This window comes from Malania oleifera, chromosome 3 (genome assembly GCF_029873635.1).
Source record: "Malania oleifera isolate guangnan ecotype guangnan chromosome 3, ASM2987363v1, whole genome shotgun sequence".
In the NCBI taxonomy this organism is placed as follows: Eukaryota; Viridiplantae; Streptophyta; class Magnoliopsida; order Santalales; family Ximeniaceae; genus Malania; species Malania oleifera.
In genome coordinates, this window is record NC_080419.1 from 27846847 (window position 1) to 27874512 (window position 27666).

General features: G+C 36.7%; 1 protein-coding gene across 1 annotated transcript in view; it reads left to right on the forward strand.

The window, feature by feature from the left end:
• LOC131151057 (nuclear-pore anchor) overlaps positions 1-27666 on the forward strand; it is a 138611-nt gene that overhangs the window by 16805 nt on the left and 94140 nt on the right. The window contains exons 3-9 of the mRNA XM_058102233.1: positions 345-443; positions 16396-16524; positions 16611-16703; positions 16793-16858; positions 21934-22023; positions 22140-22217; positions 26593-26702. Of these exons, the coding sequence (XP_057958216.1) occupies positions 345-443; positions 16396-16524; positions 16611-16703; positions 16793-16858; positions 21934-22023; positions 22140-22217; positions 26593-26702 (665 nt within the window). The remainder of the gene's footprint in view (positions 1-344; positions 444-16395; positions 16525-16610; positions 16704-16792; positions 16859-21933; positions 22024-22139; positions 22218-26592; positions 26703-27666) is intronic.

The window sequence follows — 27666 nt, forward strand, 5'->3', positions numbered from 1 at the left end:
TCCTTTTCTTTGTCATCATCATCTTCATTTTTATCTGTATTTTTCTACCTACTTTCTGTGATTGTCTTCCTCATTCTCTTATTACTTTCCTCTTTGATCTATAGTACAATGAGTGGGAAATTGTATTCTATTGCCATTTTTAATTATTGCTGATTGTATGTTTTTGAATTATTGCTGATTGTATGATTTCTTCTAAAAAATTTGACATGTGTTTAGTTAGAGGATAATTTACAACTAATGTACATATTTTTGTAAATAATTATGTTCATTTTATGCTACATCCAAAATGAAACATGTCTATTATCATTCTTATACCATCGTTTCTCATGGCCCATTATTTAAAGGTAAACTTAACTGACAATGCTGCCTTAAGGGAGGCTCGTTTGAATGATGTTGAAGCAGAGTTGGCACGAACTCGCGGTTCCTGTACACGTTATTTGCAGGTCAGCTCAGTACTTTATTATTATAATTATAATAGACTTAACATGTCTCATTTAACATAACATTATGTAATGTCGACTCTAAAGTAGGTCTGCCTGATTGGTTTTTGTTGCGTTTATATTTTGTGAAATGCTGTAGATAGATAATTTCTTAATAATGTGTCATTTAAGACCTCATATACACGTTTTTGGTATGCAAGAGGATATTGTATGCACTTTGCCAACTTGCCTTTCATTCTTCTTATCAAATGTCTGTAACTTGTCTCGGTGGCACAACTGTAAAAGTTTCCGAGGTTATTGTTACAGGTTGAACTCCTGTGGTTACTTGTATTTAATTTGCTCTTTGCATTCTACTATTGTGTTATCTCTTCTAAAGAATTGGTTAAAATGGAAGACCTCATCACAACGATAGGTCTCTCCCTCCATTTATAATATATTCCATGTACATTCTAATAGCCATAACACCCTTAAGAACTCACGCTGAGTAAAAAGATCTTTGAGAATCATCCATGGGGTGAGGTAGTTTCATGTAATAGAGTTGATGCTGGTGCCCGTACAACTTCCAAGTGTAAGCCGGAGGTGGTGTGTGTTCATTGTGGGGGGAAGATGCAAGAGGGGCTGATTTCAGAGGTCGTTGAGGGGCTGAGTATTTCAGCTAAGATTCTGACTGAGGGGCTGAGTCCAGAGGCGGCTAGGGCTTCCTGCTCAGACTAAGGAGTGATGTAGATTACAGAATGGGCAGAGGACGATAAAAGGTATGGGCTGGGCCGATTAGTTATTGTATTGGACCTGGGCATGTTAATGGAAAAAGGAGGAGCCTCATTTTTGATATAAAATGGGCGTATTATTCAAACAAGCCCAGTGTGTGAAGGGATTTAGTGGATGATCCTAAGGGAAAAGGGTGATTGAGCCAATCATAATGGGCAGGCCCAACACTCAAGACCCGATATGCAAGTGGAGAATTAGGAAAGAGGGTTCTTTACCCACCTGTAAATGAAGGTCATAATCTTTCTCCAGCTCCTCAAGATTCATGTGGAACAGATCATATCATAGAGTAATTACTGGATGCTGGTAGCTCATTTCAGAAAAGTCTCTTAACGATGAAGAGGAAATAGTTAAAAGTGTCAACGTGTTTGAAGATTCTGGTTTTGGAGAGGGCAAGAGGATGCTGCAGCAAAGGTTTACAAAGGTGATGATGTTTTGGGAAGGAAATTTGATGCCTCAGACCTTAAGGAAGAGGAACGTAAGGGCCCCAAGGTTTATACTTGTCAGAAGATTGCACTAATGGAGGCGGAAATGAAAAATTGTTTGAAGAAAAGAGAAAACACTCTGGTGAAGTAGTGGCAAAGATTTTAAGGAGGAATTTTATAGGAGAGTGAAGTATTGTGGAAGACATATATGCTAAGAAGACAGACAATTCTTATAATGGGGTTACCAAAGGAAAGAAGGTAACAAAATGGGGGAATTTGTCAGAAAATGAAAGTGACCGTCTTAGGAAGTCCAATTGTATTGGGGTTTACTGTTGGATGAAATTAGGGAACGATATGGATATGTTTCTGATTCCATTGACATTCTAGCGGGCTTATATATATGGTTTGGACGGGGTTTCTATTTGATAATGATGCTTTGGTTAGTGATTGAGAGTGCAAGGACAGAATTTTTTTTTACCAATGCCGGTAGAGGAGATTTAAAGGAAGGATTTAGAAGTTCAAGATCTTATGGATACATTGGATTTAAGTTTTGTGATGACAAGGATTGAAGAGGGGGTTCATTGGTTAACTGTTACTTTGTTGTTTTTTCTTTTTATTTTATTTTATTTTTATGGACTTCTTGTCCTCTTTTGCTGTGACTTCTCTTTCTATGTATAATATAACTTATTTTATTATTAAAAAAAACTCACACTTACTAATATAACTTTAGCACATACTAATCATGTTATACTCCCCTTCAAGCTGGAGCATAGATATCATATTCTCTTAGCTTGTTAGAAGTGAATTTAATATGAGTACTCCCCAAGGCTTTAGTGAATATATCAGCAAGCAGCAGTTCAGACTTCACAAGTGGTTGTACTGAGTTTTGCACAAGTTTTCTCGAACAAAGTGGCAATCAACTTCAATGTGCTTGCCCCTTTTTTCATTATTTGGTGGCTGATGTGTACTTCAATGTGTTTGCCCCTTTTTTTCATTATTTGGTGGATGATGTATAAAGTGGATTGATTACGTATGTGCAGGATTGGGGGAAGAATAGAAGGATAGGCTAGGAGGATATTGAATTGTCTCACCTTTAGTTTCTCGATGATATATTTTTTTCTAAAAATCTAGTGTTGAGAAATTTAAAAAAGCTCTTTGCTAAAATTTTTTCTGAAGATTTTGGATTGAATATGAACATGTCTAAGTGCAGTGTGGCTGTTATCAACATGGATTATGGTGTTTTTGTAGGGGTTTAAGGCTTTATCTAGTTGCAATTCTTTGACTTGGGCTTTGTCTTATTTGGATCTTCCTTTAGAATGTAATCCTAACTCTTTTCCTCCTAGAGATCGGGTGGCTGAGAGTGGGGAGAAAAGTTGGAGGGTGGAAGTGGGCATGCTCATCCATAGTGAGCTCATATGACTTTTTAGTCCTTCTATCTAGGAATCCACTTTATCTTTTACCCTTTTTGGAATTCCCTTGAGTGTTGCTGCGAGTTTGGAGAGGCTTATGATAGATTCCTATGGTCTAGTACAGATGATAACAAGAGGGATCATCTCCTTAGTTGGGAGGTGGTCAGGAGGCTTATGTCACAAAGAGGGCTTTGGGATGTGGTAATCAGGTTTCTAAAAATATCTTTCTAGTTGGGTAATGGTTATGGAGGTTCCTATTAAAGATTAACCTCTACCTTTATTGGCGCATGGTTATAAGAAATAAATATGGTGTTCATTTGAATGGGTGGGATACTAGATGTAGTCGCAATATTTCTTATGTGGATTGCCACAAGTTTATGTGGTCCAAAGTCAATAACGATAGTAAGATTTGGTTTTGGGATGCTCTTTCTATGGGGGGGAGATTCGCTGGAGATTTTGGTGCCCCACCTTTCAAATCAAATGACATTTTTTCTTTTTTCTTGTTTTTTTTCCTTTTTTGAAGGAGGGTTTTCTTTCATAGTAGTCAAAAGCGTGCCTAGGCGCGAGGCGTAGTGGGGCGATGCGACCTTCAAGAGGTGCAGGCAGACGGACTGAGGCTCTAGGCGCAGTGAGTCGCACCTTAGATATCTGACCTTTTAACTTCATTTTTTTTAAAAACTTTTAAGAAAGAAAACATAGCCAGACTCGAACCAGCCCTAGCCCTAGCCATAGCTAGAGGCTTCGACTCAAACTAGCAGATCTAGGCTTCGTCTTTGAGCCTTTGAACCAACACGAAACCAGCAGTCCAGGCTTCATCTTCATGCCTTCAAGCCTTAACCAGCAAGAGAGCCATTGTAGGAGCCCCTCATCTTTGAGGTTTAAGTCTTCGAACTAGCACAATCTTCGTACTCAGGCATTCGAACTAGGACCAAACACCTTCATCTTCAAGCCTTAAAGTCTTCAAGCCTTCACTAGCAAGTGAGCCTTTTCAAGAGCCTTTTGTCTTTGAGGTTCAAGCCTTCGAACCAGCATGACCTTCGTCTTCGATCCTTCCGTCATCAAGAGAGCCTTCGCTAGAGCCTCGAGCCATTGAGCCGGCATTTCTAGTCTTCGTGATTCGTCAGGCTGTTTCAAACTAGTAAGTCTTCTTTTTCTTATTCTTCTTAAGTATTTTGCTGCTGCTGTTGTCTTCTTCTTCTCCGGCTTCTTCTTATTCAATTGTTCTTCTACTTCTTCTTCTTCTTCTTCTTCAGTTCTTCTTCTTGGCTCAATGTTCTGCTGTTTCTTCTTCTTCTTCTTCTTCTTCGTGTTCCTCAGGGCTCAGTATTTTGCTGCTACTGCTTGCTGGTGGCTGGCAGGCTGCCTTGCTCTTGGCAAGTTATAGGTTAATTTGCATTAAGCCACAATATTGATGCTTTTGGGCCTTTGGCTTGGCATTTTCATTTCCTTTCTAATTTGAAGCTTGAACTCTTAAGATGTTAGAGGGTTCGGATCTGAACCAGCACATCAACGTGTTCAATCAGATCATCAGTGATTTGAAGTGAGTTGATGTGAAGTTCAAAGACGAAGACAAGACATTGATGCTACTGAACTCCCTACCTGCTTCTCCTACGTACGAAATTTTGGTCACAACTCTGATGTGGGGAAAGGAAACTCTCGAATTGGAGGAGATCACAAGTGCTCTTTTAGGTTTTCATCAGAGGAAGAAAGCTAGTGATGAGAATCTACAAGGTTAAGGACTTGTGGTGGCAAGTTTTGGAGCAGACCGAGTGACAATAAATCTTGGTCCAATTCCAGGAAGAGGAAGGACATACGGTGTTTTAAGTGCAGGGAAAAAGGGCACATTAAACAAGATTGTCCAGAGAGAAAGAAGGGGAATACAAGGAATGAAGAGGGTTCATCAAAGTCTTTTAATGTAGTGGAAGATGAAGGCTTAGACAACGGTGATTGAGTTATGCTTTCTGTTTCATTTGGTTCATAACGTCTAACAGATTCTTGGATTCTGGATTCAACATGCTCCTATCACATGACATCCAATAAAGGTTTGTTCAACACCTACAACTTAGTAAATTCTGATTCTGTTCTGATGGATAATGATGCATCATGCAAAGTTGTTGGAATAGGGAATATCAGAATTAAACTGTTTGATGGTGTTGTTAGAATGTTGTGTGATGTTAGGCATATACCGGATTTAAGGAAGAATTTGATTTTATTGGGCACTTAAGTTGTAATGGGTTTAATTACAAGTTTGCAAGTGGAGTAATGAAGGTGAGTAAAGTTGTCATAACAGTGATGAAGGGGCAGAAATTAGCAAGAAATATCCATACACTGCTAGGTACCACAGTTGTAGGTGGAGCTGTAGCTGTAGAGTCTGAGTCAGATAACATAGTCCTCTGGCATATGCAGTTGGGTCATTTGGGTGAGCGTGGGATGATGGAGCTTCATAAGAGAAATCTATTGAGGGGTGTCAAAACATGCAAGCAGAATTTTTGTACGTATTATGTTCTTGGGAAACAGAATAGGGTGCAGTTCAAGACAGCCACACACAAGACCAAGGGAATTCAAGACTATGTTCATGCAGATGTTTAGAGGCCAGTAAGGGTAGCATCACGAGGACGACATATGTATTTTGTGAGTTTTATCGATGACTACTCACGAAAGGTCTGGGTGTACTTAATGCGACACAAGTTAGAGACATTTACCGAGTTCAAGTTATGGAAAGCTGAAGTGGAAAATTAGACAAGGAGGAAGATCAAATGCCTTAGGTCTGACAATGGTATTGAGTACACAAACTTAAAGTTCATGGAATTGTGCGAGCAGCATGGGATTAACAGTGTGCAAGACACCACAATAGAATGGTGTGGCGGACAGGATGAACAGAATAATACCTAAAAGAACTTGGTGTCTCAGATTGGATGTAGGGCTTGCAAAGAACTTTTGGGCAGAAGCAGTGAGTATGACATGTTTCTTGATTAACATGTCACCAAGGGCAGCACTAGATGGGAAAGTAGGGGAGGAGGTGTGGATGGGTAGCGCGGTAGACTACTCTGGTTTGAGAGTGTTTGAATTTCCAGCCTACGTGCATGTTTTTAGTGAGGAGAGATTGAAATTTGATGCGATGTCTAGGCAGTGTATCTTTCTAGGGTATCAGGAAGGGGTGAAAGGTTTTAAGCTCTGGGATCCGAAGGCAAATAAGGTGGTGATAAGTAGAGATGTGGTTTTTGATGAGAAAGTCATGCTGCAGTGTACTCAGGAAGGAGGGAAACAAGTGCCAGAAAATTGCAACAATAGTGAGCATGTGGTGCAGGTGGAGCTAGAGACTCAAGGTAGAGATGACAATGTTCAGAATGCAGGGAGTTCTAGCTCAGGAGACCAGAAGCATCACAATATAGCTATAGACAAACCTAGACACACTATCAGGCCACCCCAAGGTATGAATTTGATGATTTGGTTTCTTATGCACTCATTACTACTAGCGGGGATCTTACTACTTTTCAGTAGGCGGTGTACAACCAAGAAAAAAGTAGATGGATGGGTGCTATGGTGGAAGAGATGAGTATTTGCATAAGAACTAGACATGCGAGTTGGTGGAACTTCCAGAGGGGAAGATAGCGACATGATGCAAATGGGCGTATAAGAAGAAAGAAGCAATATCAGAAAAAGGAGAAAAATTCAAAGCTTGTCTAGTAGCAAAGGGTTACTCACAAAGGAAAAGAGTTGATTATGATGAGTTCTTCTCCTTTGTGGTCAGACACACTTCCATTAAGGCAGTGTTGGGATTGGTAACACATTTTGATATGTATTTGGAGCAGATGGATGTAAAGACAACGTTTCTTCGTAGTGATTTTGAGGAGCTGATTTACATGGTACAACCATAAGGGTTTAGTTAGCCTGGACAGGAACACTTGATCTGCAAATTGAGGAAATCACTTTATGGGCTGAAGCAGTCTCCGAGGTAGTGGTACGAGCGATTTGACTCCTACATGATCCGGATTGGCTACAGGAGATGTGGGTATAATTGCTGTGTTTATGTGAAGAGCCTTGATGATAGTTCATTTATTTTTCTATTGCTTTATGTGGATGATATGTTGATTGTTGCGAAAAGTATGAGTGAGGTCAACAAGTTGAAAACTCAATTGAGCAAAGAATTTGACATGAAGGATTTAGGTGTGGTCAAGAAAGATTCTTGGGATGGAGATTCGCAGGGACAGAGCTTCCAGGAGATTGTGGTTATCTCAGCGTAGCTATGTTGAGAGGGTGTTGGAGAGGTTCAACATGGATAATGCAAAACCTGTGAGTACACCGTTGGCAAATCATTTTAGATTGTCTATCGCCCAGTGCTCGAAGACAGATGATGAAGTTCAAGTCATGTCAAAGGTTCCATATGCTAGTGCAGTGAGGTGCGGTGGAGATTGTGGTTATCTCAGCGTAGTTATGTTGAGAGGGTGTTGGAGAGGTTCAACATGGATAATGCAAAACCAATGAGTACACCGTTGGCGAATCATTTTAGATTGTCTACCGCACAGTGCCTGAAGACAGATGATGAAGTTCAAGTCATGTCAAAGGTTCCATATGCTAGTGCAGTGAGGTGCGGTGCTTGATGTATGTTATGGTTTGTACAAGAACGGACTTGGCACAAGCTGTTTGTGTGGTGAGCAAGTTTCTTTCAAATTTGAGATGACAGCATTGGGATGCAGTCAAGTGGATTTTTAGATACTTGAGTGGTACTACAGACCATGGCATCATGTTTGGTAGACAACAGGGTGATCCTTTAGTTGTGGGATATGTGGATGCAGATTATGCAGGGGACTTGGATGACAGGAGGTCTACCACAAGGTATGTATTCATCCTTGTGGGAGGGCTTATTTGTTGGAGGTCTATGGTTCAGTCTCTAGTTGCACTATCTACTACTGAGTCAGAGTATGTGGCAATGTCCGAGGCCGCCAGGGAAGTGTTGTGGCTTATTGGATTGGTTAAGGAGTTAGGTATTCAGTAAGGTGGAGTTCAACTGCATTGTTATAGTCAGAGTGCCATTTATTTCGCAAATAAATGTGTATCATGCGAGGATCAAACACATAGATGTGAGGTTTTACAGGATTAAGGAATTGGTTTCTTCTTGTGAACTATTGCTTGAGAAAGTTCACACTTCTGAGAATGCAGCAGACATGTTGACAAAACCTGTTACCATAGACAAGTTCAAGCATTGCTTGGACTTGATTAACGTCTCTAGATGCTAGATGGGGGGCGTTCCAACCTATTGTCCCAAGTGGTGCTTTAGGTTATGTTTTCTTATTCTCTTAAGGGGTGAATATTTGCCAAGGTGGAGATTGTTGAAGTATGTGGTTCATATCGAGTGGAACACATGTACAAGGAAAGCAGATTGAGGAAAACAAGGAAGCATGTCTGAAGAATAACCGTCGACGGTTTGCATGGTACACCGACGGTTTCTTCTGGTAGCTAATTAGGAAGAAAATTGTTGACGGTTTGATGTAGGTACATCGACGGTTTCTTCCAGTGAAGGAAAACCGTTGATGGTTTTGTTTGGCGTTGTTTTTGAAATTTAAACTGGGAAGATCAATATTGAGGCAAATCTTTCGCGGATTGATACAGGGTATTTGAGGGATTCTCTAATACCTCTGTACATTTAGGGGTTAGTATAAATACAATGTTGTAATCCTAATTTTGATTGATAGTGAATTTCAGCCGCTGCTTGCTCCCGTGGATGTAGGCATTTTGCCGAACCACTTTAAATCCTTGTGTTGTGTTTATTGCTTTCATTTTCCGTGTGTGTTTTCATATTATTCATCGTGATTACTGCATTGCACGATCATTTTTTCCTCGTTTTATTGCACAACAAACCACCCAAGTCCACAAGTCACCATCCCTTCTATCTCAACTACCCCTACTCCTACTCCAAACCACAATCACCAAACAGAAACAGAATTTGAAAGTCTTCCACCTCCTTTAACTCCTATCCAACGTCTGAAACCTACCAGCAATGGTGAATTCATTGTATGATCTCGGAAGGAGAAGATTCAAGAAGATTTAGAGCAACAAGCACCTCCCGAGGGAAGTCAAGAATCTGACCCGAATGCAAGAACACATGAAACTTCACCAGGTAACACTAGCTCTGAATTCATCACTAATGAGTCTACTGCTAATGACCTTGATTGTCATATTGCTTTAAGGAAAGGTAGGAGGTCATGTACCAGTCATCCAATCTACAATTGTCTCTTATAAAGGGTTGTCATCTAGCTTCCAAACATTTGTGGCAAATCTGAACAAAGTGTAGGTTCCTAACTCCATTCAAGAAGCCATTTCAATTACGGAATGGAAAATTGCATTATGGGAAGAAATGTAGGCACTTAAGAAAAATGGAACTTGGGAGATTTCAGAACTACGGAGTGGGAAATGTCCAGAAGGATGTAAATGGATATTCACCGTCAGATACAAGGCTGATGGAAGCATGGACAGATTTTAAGTGCGATTGGTTGCAAAAGGGTTCACTCAATCCTATGGCATTGACTACCAAGAGACGTTTGCCCCAGTAGCCAAATTAAACACTATTCGGGTACTACTATCATTGGCTACCAATCTTGACTGGCCTCTTCACCAACTTGATGTTAAGAATGCCTTTCTCAATGGAGACCTAACAGAAGAAGTCTACATGGACATTCCTTCTGGCTTTGAAACACAGGCAACTATGAATAAGGTATGTAAGCTCAAGAAATCCCTTTATGGACTGAAGCAATCCCTAGGGGCTTGGTTTGACAGGTTCAACAACACAGTGAAGAAGGATGGGTATTCTCAGAGTCAAGCAGATCACATTATGTTTATCAAACACTCAATCGAAGGAAAATTGGCAATTCTCATTGTGTATGTAGATGACATCATCTTAATAGGTGATTATGAAGACAAATTGATCAAGCTCAAAACCTTACTTGCCAAAGAATTCGAAACCAAGTATCTTGGGAGCCTAAAATACTTCCTTGGAATAGAAGTAGCCCGGTCAAGAAAGGGAATTTCAGTGTCACAACGGAAGTATGTACTAGATCTTCTTAAAGAGACAGGAATGCTTGGGTGCAAACCGGTTGAAACACCCATGGACTCAAGTACTAACCTTGGAGCTAATAAGGACAATGTTCCAGTGGACAAAGGAAGATATCAAAGACTTGTTGGGAAGCTGATTTATCTCTCGCACTCCATACTTGATATTGAGTTCTTGGTTAGTGTAGTCAGTCAATTCATGAATGATCCAACTGAAGAACATATGGAAGCTGTCAAACGGATATTGAGGTACCTTAAAATGACACCAGGTGAAGGCTTGGACTTTAGGAAAAGCACAAGGAAAGATATTGAAGTGTTCGCTGATGCTAACTGGGTCGGATTAATAACTAACCGAAGGTCAACATCTAGTTATTGTACGTATGTGTGGGGAAACCTAGTAACATGGCGAAGCCCTTTGAGGTTGCATAATAGATTCAAGATGTCTAAATTATTAGTGATATTAATCTCTTGATTATCAAGTTTAATCTTCTTTCCATTGCTACTCCTTACATTACTGAAAATCTGAAATTAAGTTTCATATATTTTGTCTTATTCCTACTTATCCTAAATCGTTTAAAATGTTGCTCTCCAAAGTTCTAGCTTAGATTCCACTCTGCTCTTCCTATCATTAATCAACACGGTATCATCTGTAAAGAACATACACCATGGGTTCTCATTTTGGATATTCCTAATAAGTTCATCAATTACTAAAGTAATAATTACTATCTATGAGCACTCCAATATGACTATTAGAAGTCTAGAGTTTTGTTCAAAAAGGGGTTGACTTCAAAACCCTAATTTTGAAAAGATGATGATGATGATGGAAAGAGTTGGTTTAAAAGCATTGATTTGTGTTATCAATTTGAAAACAAATGTTTGAAAGGGATATCAGTTTGTGTTACTGATCTTGGAGAATATGTGTTTGGGAAATGGCTTTAGAAGAGGATATTGGGTTGTGTTACCTCTTTGAAAAAAGTACTTAAGGAATGCATGGATTTTATGGAAATTCTAGGGTTCCATTGTCGACTATTTTTTAAAAATCAAGGTGATTTTTGGAAAATTTTATTTTTTATTTTTTATTTTAAAATTTTTGAAGATAGTTTATTGATGGAGACTCCAAATTACTAAGCCTAAAAAACAAACATCTGACTAGGTGCTCCTCGGTTCATCTGATCTAATCCTGTTGTTTGACACCATAATTCCCCTTGATCATTCAAGCTTTGGGAGTTAAAAATCTTGAATGTGCCTAGGGATAAGGGTAAGAAAAGACTATACAATAAAATTTTCCCCTTATCACATTATAAGTCAGGATTAGGTTTTGGGAACCAAAATCACATAATTGGATGCATGGAATTACACATGCATATTAATGAACCAACTTTTTCATTTTTGGTTTTTTTTTTCCCTCTCTAAAATAAAGGTAACAACAAAGAAGGTGAATAGACAATAATAGCATACTAGTGATAGTAATTTATGGCTGAATTAACACTAGCATATATGACTACTCACGTTTCCTAGACACACCTATCGACACTAATCACGCACATTTGCACCCACATGCTTATCCACATATCTTCTCACATGCTCTAGACACAAATGCTACAAAACGATAGTTATATGCTCTCTTCATTAACAGTTATGCCTATCTCCACTTGTATTCATAAACTAGATCATCATGCAAATCCCTATATGCACACACCCATTAATGACATACATGCATTATAGCCTACATGAACACATACTAACCTTTTACACGTACATGCACTATCACAAAAATCTACTTTAATACCTACATGCATGCCAAATCACACCCCTATAGGGTCATGCATACAAAAATATTCACACACACACAGTCCACAATTACATTCATGGACATACATACTCTCATATACACAATACATGCATATAGTCCTACACTTGCATGTATATCTACACTCACATGGATGCATATTTACTCTTCTGCATTCCTTCATGCGTACAAACACATATATATGAACACTTGAATGCACATAATTGTGACCTATGTGCATGCTCACACTCTTGCATTCATATGCACATACCTTTACTATGCATCCTATTTTAGCTACGTATATACATGGATGCATACTTGATGTACACGTGCATGCATATACACATGGACTTTTGCATTCATACACATGCTCTTATTCATTTTATTTCACCCATGATCATGCATTTCCCATATATGTCTACATATTATAACTTAAGTGTGCATGCACATACATAACAATGCTTCATGAACATATGCATGCACACGCACTGTTGACCTCCACACCTACCTACGTTCGTAGCCCATGCTTACACACATGCACATACTAACATTCGTATGGACCTACTGCTATACACCTTTGTGCATATAGAACTCCGAATATGCGAGCATCTAAAAACATTACTAGTATATTCACATTTTACATATTCATGAACTCATGTTCACATGTACCTACCCGCATGCAACCATGCATTCAAATACATAGACCAGCACTTTCATGTGCAAGAACCCCACATTCATGCACGTATGATCCATATTCATGCACAAAACATTCACACTCACAGTCACATGTTGGAGAGGGAGGGAGGGAGGCAGTGAGTTTACTCACATAGGGTGGTAAGGGTGGTTCAAGCAGGTCTTTTGGCTTACTGGAGAGGGATGACTAGGAAAGAACATAGAGGAGAGAGAGTTAGACTGAGAGGGAAGAGAGGAGGAGAGATCCCTGGAAAGAGAGAGAGATGCTGCGAGGTAGAGAGAGAGAGAGAGAGAGTTCCTAGAGCCAATTTCCTCCTCCCCAATGCTTATGTTTCTTTGGGTTTTAAAAGCAGAAAAAGAAAAAAAAAAAGGCTGGTCAAGAGGGATGAGAACAGGTCATGGGCTGGCCGGAGTTGGTTTGGCCAGCCTGTGTATGTTGCATGAAAATGGGAGCTTGGGAGGATGGGGAAGGAAAGGGAAAAGGGGATCGGGCATTTGGGGAGTCTGGCATAACAGAGGGGGGCTCAGGGTGTGCAACAAATCTTCCTTGTTGGTGTCTATGGTGGATTGGGACCATTGTGGTAATTGGACGAGGTAGAGGAGGCCAAAGAGGAAGATGATAGGGGAAGCCTCGAAAGGACTTTGTTGCATATTATATGTTATATTTATTTTTAAATTTGCATGAAGCAAAACAACACCATTCCAATTAACCCAAAAAAAAATAAAATTGGCTTTTGGCTTTAAAAAATGGTGGTTTGGACATGTATGCGCCACAGGTTCTTATGCGTGGTTTTGTTAGTGCAAGCACAGCTTGCGATACGCTGTTTTTTAAATTTGTTAATAATTAATTAATTAATTTTTTAATTTACTGAAATAAGGAAAAAACACACTTACAGTCCTAGAAACAACAACGACAACTACAAAACCAAGGCTTAGTCCCACCCTAAGTGGGATCAGCTATATGAATCCTTTTCCACCAATTTATGCGATCATGAATAATTTCTTTTGATAGATTCAAGGATATTAAATCCTTACTATCTCCTCCCAAGTTATTTTAGGTTTACCCCTACCCCTTCTATTGCCCCCCACAGTAACTAAGTCACTCTTCCTCATAGGTGCACTATGTGGCCTATGTTGCAAGTGTCCATACCATCTGAGTCGTCCCTCTCTTATCTTATCTTCTATAGGAGCTACACCTAACTTACCACGAATATGTTCATTCCTTAATTTATCTTTCAATGTTATACCACTCATCCATCTAAGCATTCTCATCTCGGCAACTTTTACTTTTTGGATATTATGTTTCTTCATCGCCCAACATTTCGATCCATATAGCATAGCTGGTTTTATAGCTGTCTTATAAAACTTCCCTTTCAATTTTAAGGGTATTCTACGATCACATAGCACACTTGAAGCACTTCTCCATTTTACCCAACCTGCTTTAACTCTATGCATTGCATCATCTTCAATTTCTCCTTCAACTTGCATAATAGATCCAAGGTATCAAAATCAACAAGTGCTATTTATTTCTTCATCATCAAGTTTAACTTTGTCCCCAATATTCCTCCTATCATTACTAAAATTACATTTCATATATTCTGTTTTATTTCTACTTATCCTAAAGCTTCTAGATTCGAAAGCTTCTTTCCATAATTCTAACTCAGCCTCTACTACGTCCCTAGTTTCATCAATTAATACAATATCATCTGCAAACAACATACACCATGGAACCTCCTTTTGAATACTCCTAGTCAATTAGTCCATCACTAAAGCAAAAAGATGAGGACTCAAAGCTGATCCTTGATGTACACCTATGGTAGTTGGAAATTCTCTAGTTTCTCCATCTATAGTCCTTTCACTAGTCATTACTCCCTCGTACATATCCTTAATGACATCGGTATACCTACAACATACACCTTTTTTTTCTAAAACCCACCATAGAACTTCCCTAGGTATCCTATCATATGCTTTCTCAAGGTCAATAAATATCATATGCAAGTCCCTCTTCTTTCCCCTAAACTTTTCCATTAATCTTCTTAAAAGATAAATAGCTTCTGTGGTAGATCTCTCAGACATAAAACCAAATTGATTTTCTGAGAAAATAGAAGAAAAAGGAGAAAAACCTTAAAAGTATAGAGTTTTTTTCTCGATTTTTGTGCTGAAAGCCCAAAACTTGTTTGGACTGCTCCTAACCATTTCAGACCATTCTGGATCTCCCGGACTGGGGCTAAAAAAGAGTAGAAATGCTTTAAATTGGCAGAAATGGACAGAGATAAGGGAGGACCTGGTTTTAACGTTGTCCTGATTTTCGGCACAGTACAGGTTAGCCTGGACAGCATTCTTTGTTGACTACAGGAATGCAAGGATTTTCAATGCCTAAACAACTTATTGCTTATATGGGCTAAAGTTTTTTTCCTTGCTTCCTTTTGGCCACTGTTTGGAGTTTTTTTTTGGGGATTCTTTGTTTAGTCTCCAAAGGTATTCGAGAGCTGCAAATTCGTTATTGCTTTTGGCTATAGGTTGGAAGATGTCTTGTTCTCTATAGCTCTTGATTCTTTCGCGATTTCTGCAGTAAGTTTTTTTCCTATGTAGAAAGAGAGATGGAAAATTCTTTTAATTCTTTATCTTTTTTCTTAGAATTCTCACCTCTGCTTTCTTTGTTTTAGTATTTAATTGTTAATAATATGTGCGATAGACGCTATTATTTTATTTTATTTTTGTTTTTATTTTTGAGGATTGATCGTCATCTTTATTGTTGTAATTTTCCTTTTCTCTCTTAAAATATCGTTTTTATCATCAAAATAAAAAATGTATGATAGTTTTGGGAATGACATAGAAATGAAAGAAATACATTGAAAACTCCTTTTGTGGGGAAAAATAAGGATTGTGCTTTCAACTGTAAGCATGTGTAGGGTATTTATGTATAGTGTCCTGCTAAACATAACAAACAAACAGGATGCAGCTATAAATCAGAGAAATTCCATAAGAGGGAGGGATGGAGAGTGAGAGAATTGAAGGCAAAGAAGAAAATGGAGTGGAGAGTGTAGAGCTGGTTTCTTATTTGGCTGTGAAATATAGTATTAGCTATTGAATATGTAGTTGTTGTCTCTTTATTTTGTGTTAGTTTTATTGAGAATGTTATATCTTGTGCTCTGCTCCTCTAGCCCACAAGGGATCAACCCTAAATCCAATTTTTATTCCAAGTCATTTTCTGTCCATCATAACATGATTGTGGAAAAGGAAAATAACAATAAGAAACTCAAGTGTCATTAGGATGTTGCGTTTTGGATTAATCAAATCCCAGAATCTCCTAGTTTACAGCTTAATAATATACTACTAAGAAAAACCAATAAAGTAGAAAAATAAAAATTACAGTAAAATTCTCTTTTTGACCCAACAATACCAAATACCTTAATCATGCTTACGTAATACCTCTTTTCAGGCAGCATCCCTGTCTTTGTAGAATTTTGAATTTGATTGTAGTGAGAAATCCTCTCTTGAATCACCCTTATTTTGTATGGCCTGAGAATGCTTAACAAGATTCACTAACATAGAACAAATTCGATGCTTGAACTTCCTTGCCTTCTTCAAAAGTTTTTATCACTCTGGCTAGCTTGGAATTTTTTTTCTCTGTTCACGTGTCATTAGCATTTGAGCTTCTGCCCATAGCCAACAAGCATCAGCACACTGTGACCCATTGCATAACAAACTTTGTATGCTATTATACTTTGTTAGATAAGTGATTTCATTTATATGTTCTCAATTTTATTAGTGATTTCATTTTTTGTTATATTAATGTTTGGTATGTCAATTCTGGATCTGAGCAGGAAAAGGAACTTATTGAGAGGCATAATGTTTGGCTTAATGATGAGCTTACATCAAAAGTTGAGAGTCTCATTGCGCTGCGTAAAACACATGCTGAACTTGAGGCAGAGATGTCTGTGAAGCTTGCAGATGTAATTTTTTGCTAGTAAAATATTCTTTTCCATTGGCTGTACTCCTTCAACAGTTGTATTCATGTTTCTCTGTTAATCTCCTTCAGACTGAGAGGCAATTCAATGAATGTTCGAATTCTTTAAAGTGGAATAAAGAAAAAGTGAGGGAGTTAGAAATTAAATTATCTTCTTTGCAACAGGTATGCCATGGTAGAAATTCTAGTTGCATGTTTTTCCATTTCTTGGAAACTGTCCCTAAGTATTTCTATATTTAATGGCACTCTTGAAGGAGTTTTGTTCTTCTAAAGAGGCTGCAGCAGCTAGTGAAGAGCAATTTTCTGCAGAAATCTCAACAGTAAGTTCTTTTTATTTTATTCTCATGCTATTTCCCCCCTTTTGATTTATTGAATATGACAAAATTCTAGAAATATAGAAAATCTTGAAAAATGTAAAGAAGCAAGGAAAAAATGCGAAAAAAAACTTTTAGTGAAGCTAAACATAAAACTTATGATACTTTGTATAGTAAACTAGATACAAAAGGAGAAAAATATTTGTAAACTTGCTAGAGCTAGAGAAAGAAAATGCAAAGATTTAGGTGATGTAAAATGAATAAAGGACAAGAATGATAATGTTTTTATTAGAGAAGAAGACATAAAAGAGAGGTGGTGAAGATACTTTGATAAGTTGTTTAAGGAAAATCAAAATGAAAGATTGAACTTGGAAGTGATAAATGAGGATAAGGCTAAAATAGGAGATTTATTCGCAAAATTAGAGTCCTTGAAGTTAAGATGTCATTAAAAAAGATGAAAAGTGGGAAATCTATAGGACTAGATAAAATACCAATTGAAGTTTGGAAATGTTTAGGGGATAAAGGAAATATTTGGCTAACTAATCTATTCAACACTACTATAAAAACCAAGAAAATCTTGAAGAATGGAGGAAAAGTATGCAAGTACCTTTATAAAAAAATAAAGGTGATATTCATAATTGTAATAACTATAATGTAATTAAAATTATGAGTCATATGATGAAATTGTGGGAAATGGTAATCTAACATAGAATAAGACTATAAATGAAGATTTTAGAAAGTCAATTTGGTTTTATGCTTGGGACATCAACAATAGAAGCTATTTATCTTTTAAGAAGTTTAATGCAAAAGTTTATGGAAAAGAAGAGGGACTTGCAGATGGTTTTTATTGACCTAGAGAAAACATATTATAGACTACCTAGGGACGTTCTTTTTGGGGGGGGGGGGGGGGGTGGTCTTAGAGAAAAGGGGGTTTGTAGTAGATATATTGAGGTCATTAAGGATACGTATGATAGGGTAGTGACTAGCATTCCGTAGGAGGGGAATCTAGAGATTTTCCAATCACAGTAGGTGTACATCAAGGTTCTACTTCGAGTCCTTATCTTTTTACTTTAGCAATTGATGAACTTACTAGGAAAATCCAAAATGAAATTCCTTGGTGTATGTTGTTTGCAGATGATATCGTGTTGATTGGTGATAGTAGGAGCGGAGTGGAATCTAAACTAGAACTTTGGAGAGCCACATTAGAGTCTTCAGGGTTTAGGATAAGTAGGAATAAGACAAAATGTATGAAATGTAATTTCAGTAATGTAAGGAGTAGCTATGGAGAGAAGATTAAACTTGATAATCAAGAGATTTATAGCACTAATAGATTTAGTTATCTTGGATCTATTATGCAAGCTAAAGAGGAAATTGAAGAAGATGTAGTACATAGAATTAAAACAGGTTGGGTAAAATGGAGGAGTGCGTTAGGTGTGTTGTGTGATCGTAGAATACCCTTAAAATTAAAAGGAAAGTTTTGTAAGGTGGCTACAAGGCCAGCTATGCTGTATGGTTCAGAATGCTGGGCAACTAAGAAACAACATGTAGAAGAAGTAAAAGTTGCTGAAATGCAAATGTTAAAGTGGATGAGGGGTTTAACATTAAAAGATAAAGTAAGAAATGAGCATATACACAATAATTTAGGCATAACACTGATTGAAAACAAGATAAGGAAGTGGCAGCTTAGTTGGTTTGGACATTTGAGAGGTAGGCCTAGTAGAGCACCTATAAAGAGTAGTGAGTTAGTTATTGTTTTTGGCATGAAAAGGGGTAGAGATAGACTTAAAATGACTTGGAATGAGGAAGTGATGAAGGATTTAATAACCGGTAATCTAATAGAGTAAAACACTCTCGATCAGGTGAATTGGCAGAAAAGGATTTATGTAGCTGACCCCACCTAGTGGGAGTTAAGGTTTGTTGTTGTTGTATTTATTGAATATGATGATGTTAGTAAATTTTTTTATTTACTTGCATTGGAAAATTTGGGTTCTCTCTCTCGAGACAAAGAAGTGTCTGCTCCTCTTTGACTCTTGTGTGAGGGAAAAGAATACATGATATTATTCTTCTTGGTAATAGTGGTGACAGCATTGGTGTTACTGTAGTGCTGGTGGCGTTCGTGGCAAGAACATTCTAGAGGTTGGATGGTGTGCCCTTTCTAGGTGTATTGTTGTATATGTCTAACATGATATCTATATAGAAAGTTGATTAAAATGAAATCTATATTGAAGGTGTACTTTTCTGAGGACAAGGTTAACCAGCCGTGAGTGTTATGGAATTATTTTCTGGAGATAATGTTATTCTCAGTCATTATTATTATTATTATTATTATTTTTTTATTCTGCTGTGCATATGGGCATGTTAAGTCTTAATGCTGTGTTGGGTGTGTCATTTTTTGTGTTTAAAGGAAATTCAATGGGAAATAAGTTGGAAGGTTATAATTGAAATTGTTTGCACTTAGAGGAAGCCTGCAAATTTCTTCAGATATTTTGCTTCTTTTGGGGTGTCCTGAGACAAACTAATAGAATTTTTAGATATTTTGATTATACATCCAGATTGCTTCTTTTGAGGGATCATCAGAGAAATTAGTATAGCAGAAGACCTTTCTTCCCAATAGGATTGCATTATACTCTGCAGCTTCCAGTGGTGGGAGTGATTTGAACTTGGTGCCCATTTTTGATTTGTTACTTTTCATGCCACTTTTTGACTCTTCCAAGGTGTGTAATACATTATCCTTCGAAAACCTGAAATCATTTCACAACCTGGTTGCTTTTGTTGGATTTGGTCTATTTGGATGCTGGATCAAAAATAGCTGCCCATTGTAAGGCATATGATCCTCTCCAGTACTGTGCATCAATTGTTGACTGGCTTAATGTCATAACTCAGAAGGGTAATGCTAGTGAGGGTAAGCTGTTCCTACACATTTAAAGCTTGGGTTGAGGAAGTCTGCCATGACCAGGAGGGCCTGTAGCCCGTATGTCTGCTCTAGGCAGAAATTTGCATATTGTGGCTCATGTAGTTAGTGAAAGTGCCTTCAGCGCTTGTCCTTATTACCAAGAAAGCTGATATCCGATTATCATTGTAGGTTCACATTTGGAGTAGGGTTTGAAGAGTGCATGTGTTTGCTTGCGGAAGGCTTGGAGGAGCAAATAGGATTCCCATCCCCTTATTTTGCTCTAAGGCGGTGTTTGGTTCAAGTGATCCCAAATTGCAATCTGAAATTAGTTGCTGGGGACTTTCTACTTTGGAATAGGGTTGTTCCACATGAGAGTATTTCTTTCTGGTTTGCTTTCCATGATGCATGAGAATATAAGATTTCTATGCTTGGTTCAACTAGAGTAGTTTGTTGTAGATTCATTGCGATCACCACAATGTCTTAACAGTTGTAACCTTATATTTCTATTTCAGGAACAACATCCATGAAACAGCCAATATATTTTTAGTGCTTACCATATATGAGAATTTTTTTTTATTACATCCTTACAATTATGAATGGTATATATAGTGACAATTGGGAAAAAGATAGGGAACAAGCAATGCTTTGGTCAATCGCAAATCAGGGAAAAAATTAATCCCGAAGAATTGTGCAATAGCTTGTAGCAGTACCATTTCTGTCAAAACATGTTATATGATCAATCATGAATTGACAAACAAAGGAGGTACATAATTTATGAGGAATGTTAGAGACTCAGTTCTTGTGTTGTTTCCTCGCTTGTAGCTTTTTCCTCATTACATAATAGGTTTGTTTTTTCTTCTTTTTTGGTTTCTAACAGGGAGAAATTTTATTGGGACTACCATTTCCGTAGAGCTCTGAATGATGGAGAGGTGGTCGAGCTTGTGTCTTTGTTGTGGTTATTGGAGGGTTTCTATCCTTCCAATAGGGAGGATTTGTGGAGGTGGAGGTTGGAGTCTTCGGGGGAGTTACACTTGCAAATATTTAAGTTTTATAATCTTGAAAAATTTATCTTTATATTTTTATTGTCGTATTTGGAAGGCTAAAATTCCCATCTGTTGCAGAGTAGGAGGTCTTCTAAGGCTTGATCCCTGGATGTGTGTGATCTTTATCCTTTTAAGGCCTTGACGTTGTACCCTCCTGGGAAATCAAGCCTTTTTGATCATGATCATATGTGAAATCAATAATCTTTGCCATAAAAACTCCCCCCTCACCCGTGAATCTCTGGAGCTGTCTACCAAGGAGGGTCTTATTGAACAATTTGAGAGAATTGAGGCCCAAGCCACATCTGTGTATTGTTGCTAAAAAACTTTCCATTTAAGCAGCTGTGATTTGGAATTTCAACTATATTTCTCCAAAGAAATATTTTTTGAATATCTTCAATCTTTTGACTATAGTGCAAGGGATGGGGAAGAAGGACAAGTTAATTGGGTAGGTGGGAGAGAGTGCTTTTGATGAGAGTGAGTCTTCCACCTTTGGAGAGAGGTGTTTTGTTTCAACTAGCCAGCTTCTTTTCAAATCTTTCAACAATAAGTTCCCATATCCTTTTTTATCCTTTTTTCCTTAAACTTTGCACCAAGGAGGAGACCGAGGTAGTTCAAAGGAAAGGCCTCCAGCTTGCCACTCATGGCATCAGTCCATAAAAATGCTATTATTCACATCCTTAATGGGAATAATATTTCTCGTTCCCAAATGAACTTAACTTGACAGTTGCTTTGAAGCAAAGAAAATGGTATTGTGATATCATGCATAAAGATGAGGTGCAAAACTTCCAGCTCCCTGCAATTTTGTTCCACCATTAATTAGTTTAAAATCTTGTTCTTGGAGCATTTTGGAGGTCGTTAGTTTTTTTTTCCCCCCAGTAAATCTAAAATTAGGCTCGGTATCCCTGCTGTTTTGTTTTGTGATGTTTTTGTCGCTTTTGACATGCTATTGTGCCTGCTTTGTTTTCTTCTGCTATTTATTTATTTGTTTGTTTGTTTGTTTGGTCTACTATTCCTTGCATATTGTTTCACATAAGATTTTGTATGTTGGCATACTTATAGAGGGATCAAGAATGTTTTAAATGTTTGATTTTGATTTTATCTTATTTATTTTCCATTTATGTCGCATCATATTATTTTGTGTGTAGGTAAACAAGCTTGTTGAACTGTATAAGGAAAGTTCTGAGGAATGGTCCAAAAAGGCTACAGAGCTTGAGGGTGTGATTAATGCCTTAGAAGTGAGTTTATCTTATGTTTTTTGTTTTTTTAATAATAATAAATTTGGACGTTGAAATCACTGTATGCCATTTTATCATGTATATTTTGTGTTTTAATTATTGTTGTTGATATGTAGATGCATTTGAGTCAAGTTGAGAATAGTTATAAAGAAAAGCTTGAGAAAGAGGCATTTGCAAAAAAGGAATTTGAAAAGGTATGCTCCTTTTTGTCTTAACTTTATTTTTTTATTTTTTTGTGTATTGCTCATTGTCGACCCTGGTTTTCATGCGATGTGTTGAAGATTGGGTGGAGGAATTAGAAAGTGATAAAGTGGAGTCACCACTTCATCTTTTGTGGAAGAGAGAAAATGAAGAAAACCCTAATAATCTGTTAAAAGAGTGATAGGTTTGGGAGCCTGGTTATGCACAAGAAATGTGTTAGGCACCTTATGTTAACCGTTTTAAGAGAATATGTCGTCATTGATTTGATGTTTGTCCTAAAATGAAATAAAATTGAATGAGAAGGAAAGATTGAATGTTTCCTTTGTGCATCCAAACCAAACACAAGTAATTGTGTGATTTTGGGATGAAAAAGGATGACCCATAGGGTCTTTATTGTCAAGCCATATGACTTTTAGATAGAAAGACTTTGAAAAAGGAGGGAAAGAGGGAATGTTTCTCTTTTGTGCCCAAACCAAACATCAACAATGGTGTGGTTTGGAAGGGAAAGAATGGCCTATGGGCCTTTATTGTCAAGCCATATGGCTTTTAGATGTAAAGAACTTGAAAAGAAGGGAAAAAGGAGCCTCAAAAATCCAAATTTCAAAATTTGAAATGGGGAGGAAAAGTCATTAATTAGGTTATTTTTTCTTTTTCCGGAAAGCATTTGAATTTAAAAATTAAGATTTGGAAAAGGAAGTTTTTAAAAATATGATTTGAGTAAAGTTATGATTTTGAAAGCATGACGGAATATTTTTTTTGAAAGCAAATCTAAGGAGTAAGGATTTCATTGTTGGCCGATCAAAGGGAAAAAATAAAGAGAAATATAGGAGAAAAAGTCTTGGCTTGCATATAGGATGAACTCCAAATCCTATGAAAGCTAAATGTTCTTCTTTGGTTTTTTTGCATTTTTTTTTTTTTGCATTTTTTTGGATTTTTAAATATTTTTTTTGCACTTTTCTTGATTTATTTTGGGATTTTTCTTGAATTTTATTTAATTTTTAGGTTTTTTAGTTATTTAATAAAATAATTAAGTAAGGTGAAGCACAGAAAAAAAAAAACTAAATTACTACCAATACTATTGCTATAATAGCAGTAGTGGTAGTAGTAGCAGCAGCAGCAGCAGTAGTATAGTAGTTGTAATAGTATTAGTAGTAGTAGTAGGAATAATAACAATAAACAATAATGATAGTAAAAATATTAAAACCTAAACAAATAATACTATGCACAAAAAAAACAAATTTTTTTTTTTCTGAAATTTTCAAAATTTTGGATTATTTTTAATAATATTTATAATAACCACCCTATTAATCAAAAGGACAGCCCGGTGCACAAAGCTCCCTCATATGCGGGGTCTTGGGAAGGGGTGGAAAAAAAAGAAAAAATAAACGAAAAACATCTAAAGAAAAAAATCCATTTTTTGTTATTTTTTAATCTTTTGATTTTTTTTTGGCATTTTAAAAAAAATTTGTGTGTGTGTGTGTTTTTTTTTAATTTTAAATTTTACTAATATAAAAATGAAAAAATAAATAAATAAGAACCTAAACCAAGATGAGAAGAACATGCATGATTAAGGTAGTGTCCATCCGAATACACATGTATTTTCTCATAAAAACAAGATCTTGCCATGCACGAGCTTCACAAACTACATAAACTTTGCAAGCAAACAAAAGAGCTTAATAAAGTTGGGGATTTTATCATGCTTGAGATAAACAGTCATGCTAACATCATGCTTTTATGGCAAAAAACTACAACTTATTCATGTTTAGAGCAACTAAGGTACGAACATAATCAATATGGAGCACGGGAAGATTGGGAACATGCTATTACATGGAAAAAACATATTCTTTATGGCGATGGCATGATTTGGTGAGCAAACGTGGCAAGGGAATATAAGGAAGAGAGGATAGAGGCGTAATGGGGAGAGAGAGAGAGAGAGAGAGAGAGAGAGAGAGAGAGAGAGAGAGAGAGAGAGAGAGAGAGAGACCCTTTCATGATTCCCTCCCATTTATTTGTGCGAATTAGGTATTGACCTTGAAGCATAATAAATTGGAGGATCTCTTCCTTTAAATCTCCCCCATCTATTTGTGCAAATTAGGGATTGACCCCCCAAGCACAATAAATGGGAGGATCTCCCCATTTAATTCTTCCCCACCTGTTTTAAAGAATTAGAGATTGATCCCTAATTACATTAAATGCTAGGGTCGCTTCATCCCCTTTTGCAAAGGTAGCTCCTCTAATCCTCAAAAGTCACAAATTGACCTGCATTTTCAAAATTAAATGATAAACAGACCGGGCTACGAAATTTTGGTAATTTTACCATCCAAAAATAAAAAGATCCTTGGACCCCTATCAAAATGGCCATTGACATCAATTTATATATGCAGTGTCATTGGTTAAATGCTACGAGGAATTTTAAAATTTCATAATAGTTTAAGAAGTTCAATATAGCTAGATTTTATTTGTGATATAAATAGTGATAGCATTTCAAACTATCATACCATTGTGGCTCATCTCTTCCCTTGTTTTCAAATACTAAAAATGATTTAGACTCTCGATCTCTTGGTGTCTCGTGTCCAGTACTGCAATTTGGTGATGAGTACTGAACGTGAATTCTAAGAAAATTTCAATGAAAATAATTTGGAAATAACTTTGAAGCTTGGTTTTAAAATTTTGAAATTCATGTTTTTTTTTTTTTTGTTTGTGGTAAGCTGAGGAATTTTTTTTTAAAAGTTTATCTTTGAAACCCACATTTTTATGCGAATGAGTAATATTTTTGTTTTTAAATCTATAGTCTTGCTCATGGTTTTAAATAATGGCCGCGACCTTTAAGTAACGCTGTTGCGTAACAGTTTTTTGGGTTACCGATACCTTTACACACAGTGAAATTGGTGGGAATAAAAATCACAACAGTAGCGGCCGTTACGGACCACGACTGTTATGGACCGCAACCATTACATAAAGGCCGCTATAGACGTTACGTAACCACTATTGGACTATTATGCCAAAAAAATTATTTTATATTTTAATTTTTCTTCTCACTTTTTTCCTCTCATAAATCATTCTCAATATGGCATGTGGCGAGAGGGGGAAACGATTATAACGAGGATGACAATGATACAAAATTTACTATTTCTTTAAATACTCACACGAGAAGCATTAATTAAAAATTTTAAAATACCAACTTGTTAGGAAAATATTTTATTTTGATAATATTAGTAATTTGACCTTTATGTTCTATATTTTTCAACTTCAACTTTCTTCTTTTCTAGTTATTTTATATTTGTATTATTTGTATGTCTTATGTGTCTAATAGATTAATGGAGTGTAATGTATTTTGTTTTATTGCTTAATTTAGCACACATAAGAATTTATCACAAATAAGAATAATGAGAAGTATAAATACACACACACATTTTCACGCACGTAATTTTTCTATCAATGGTGGTTTAAAACAAATGTAAACTTGTTGCCCTTACCAAATAACTTAGTCGAACTAAAGGATCCAAAATACACTAAAATTCTTTCTAAGAAGGGTTAAAAGCTTAAAACATGCAAGCATGCTAATATGCACAAGGTTGTGCGTGCTTGAAAAAAATTCATGGCCGTTACACCCTTTTCCCGTTATGTAACATCTGCGATTTCTGCTTCTTGTCACCTGTTATCATTACGTTACGCTACCTGCTACCGTGATTTAGAACCATGGTCTTGCTAGAGATATTCATATTCCTTATGAAGAGTGTTTCAGGCAAATAATTTTTCTGAGCTTGTTTGACATTTGAGTTTGTCAGTAAAGGGACCTCTCTTTATAAACAAATTAACAAGCTTCAGCTCTCTCATCAGTGTAGCTTTCTTATCCCTCAAATCCACGCAAAATTTTTACATATTAACTTTAGCATTAATATGAAACATTAGGAACTTCTAGCTTGAACTGCAGTCGCCATTTGTGTAAATCAAATGATGGATGGTGAATAAGCCTCATAGGCGAGTTTTGATCCCCATTGTTCCAACTTCCAACCCAAGAGTATTGCACATGGTCTGCTTCTGCTCTTGGTGGATATTCTTAATAATGGTGGGGAACTTTTTCTTTTACTATTTATCTGTGGAACCCTACCCAACTTATTTTTGGAACCTACTGGAGGTTAGACTAAGCAAAAATGCATTCTACTGTAAGGCTGGTCCTTCAGATAACATCGATGACTAGAGAGTTAATTGTATTTCCCTCCCTTTTTTTTTGGGCCTAATTTTTTTTTTTTCCATTAATGATGCTATTTGGACATTTTTATTAATTTTTTACTCCAGATGTTTTTTATATTAATTCGCCTGCTGCTTTTGTTGTTATTCTCTTGTTCCTGTTTTTGTTTGCTGTAGGAGGTTGCAGAGTTGAAAGAAAAATTGGGGAAGTGTGAATCTGAAATGGAGAATAGTCAGAAAGCAAATGAGCTGAATCTTGCTGCCATCAGCCCTCACAGCTCAGAAATGTACGTCAGGTGGCAGTTTATTGAGAAAGATGTTATCAAATATCACATTTCTTGCCTCTCTTATGTATCTGTGACATTCATAATCATAATATTTGCATGTATGTGTTATCTGTGATTATGTCCTCAGCAGTATTGCATATGCTGTTTCACTTTGATATACTAATGAGCAGTTGAGTTATATCATCAAGAATATATATTCATTGTGAGTTTGCTTATTCTTAATTCCATGGACTTGCAAACTTTGTGTGGTGTGCTGCTTTATGAGGTATGGCTACTATTTTTCTTTTCATTTTGTTATATATAAGCAACAGTGCGTCATAGGAAATAAATATCAAAAAAAGAAATGGAAGTAGAAAAATGGAGGATTATAGGTTGCTAGTTTGTTGCCCTGTCAAGATGCTGAAAGTTAATGAGGATGCAAAAGAGAACTGCTATCTTAGTAACTGGAGTGTAGTATTGATGCCATATTCTGATATATTTATTAATTTAAAAAATGAAAATGATTTGTCTAGGAAGTGTAGACGAAAGACATGCAAGAAGCATGATGGGGACAAATGCTAAAAGAAATTAGGACATTATATGGGGCATTGAGATATTTAATATTCATTTTGTTCTGCATGTATAATGTTTCTATATCTATTTATATATATGAAATACATGAAAACAACCTGTAATCATTTGAATGACACTATCATGTTAAACGGACACGTGGATACCCGGTGCGTAATCCAAAAAAAAAATAAAAAATGACACTATCATATTGACAGGACTTGATCTATTTATAATTGCTTCTTTGCTGTCCTGACTCCTGCACATCCCATAAAATGTCTGTATAAATATAATCAATTCTACTGTGAAAATAGTATATTTTTTTATAAGTGTGAGATTGATAAATCATTTATTTGACTCGTCTCTCTTAAAATTCTAGCTTTTTCTGGATAATACAACTATACAGGAAATATCA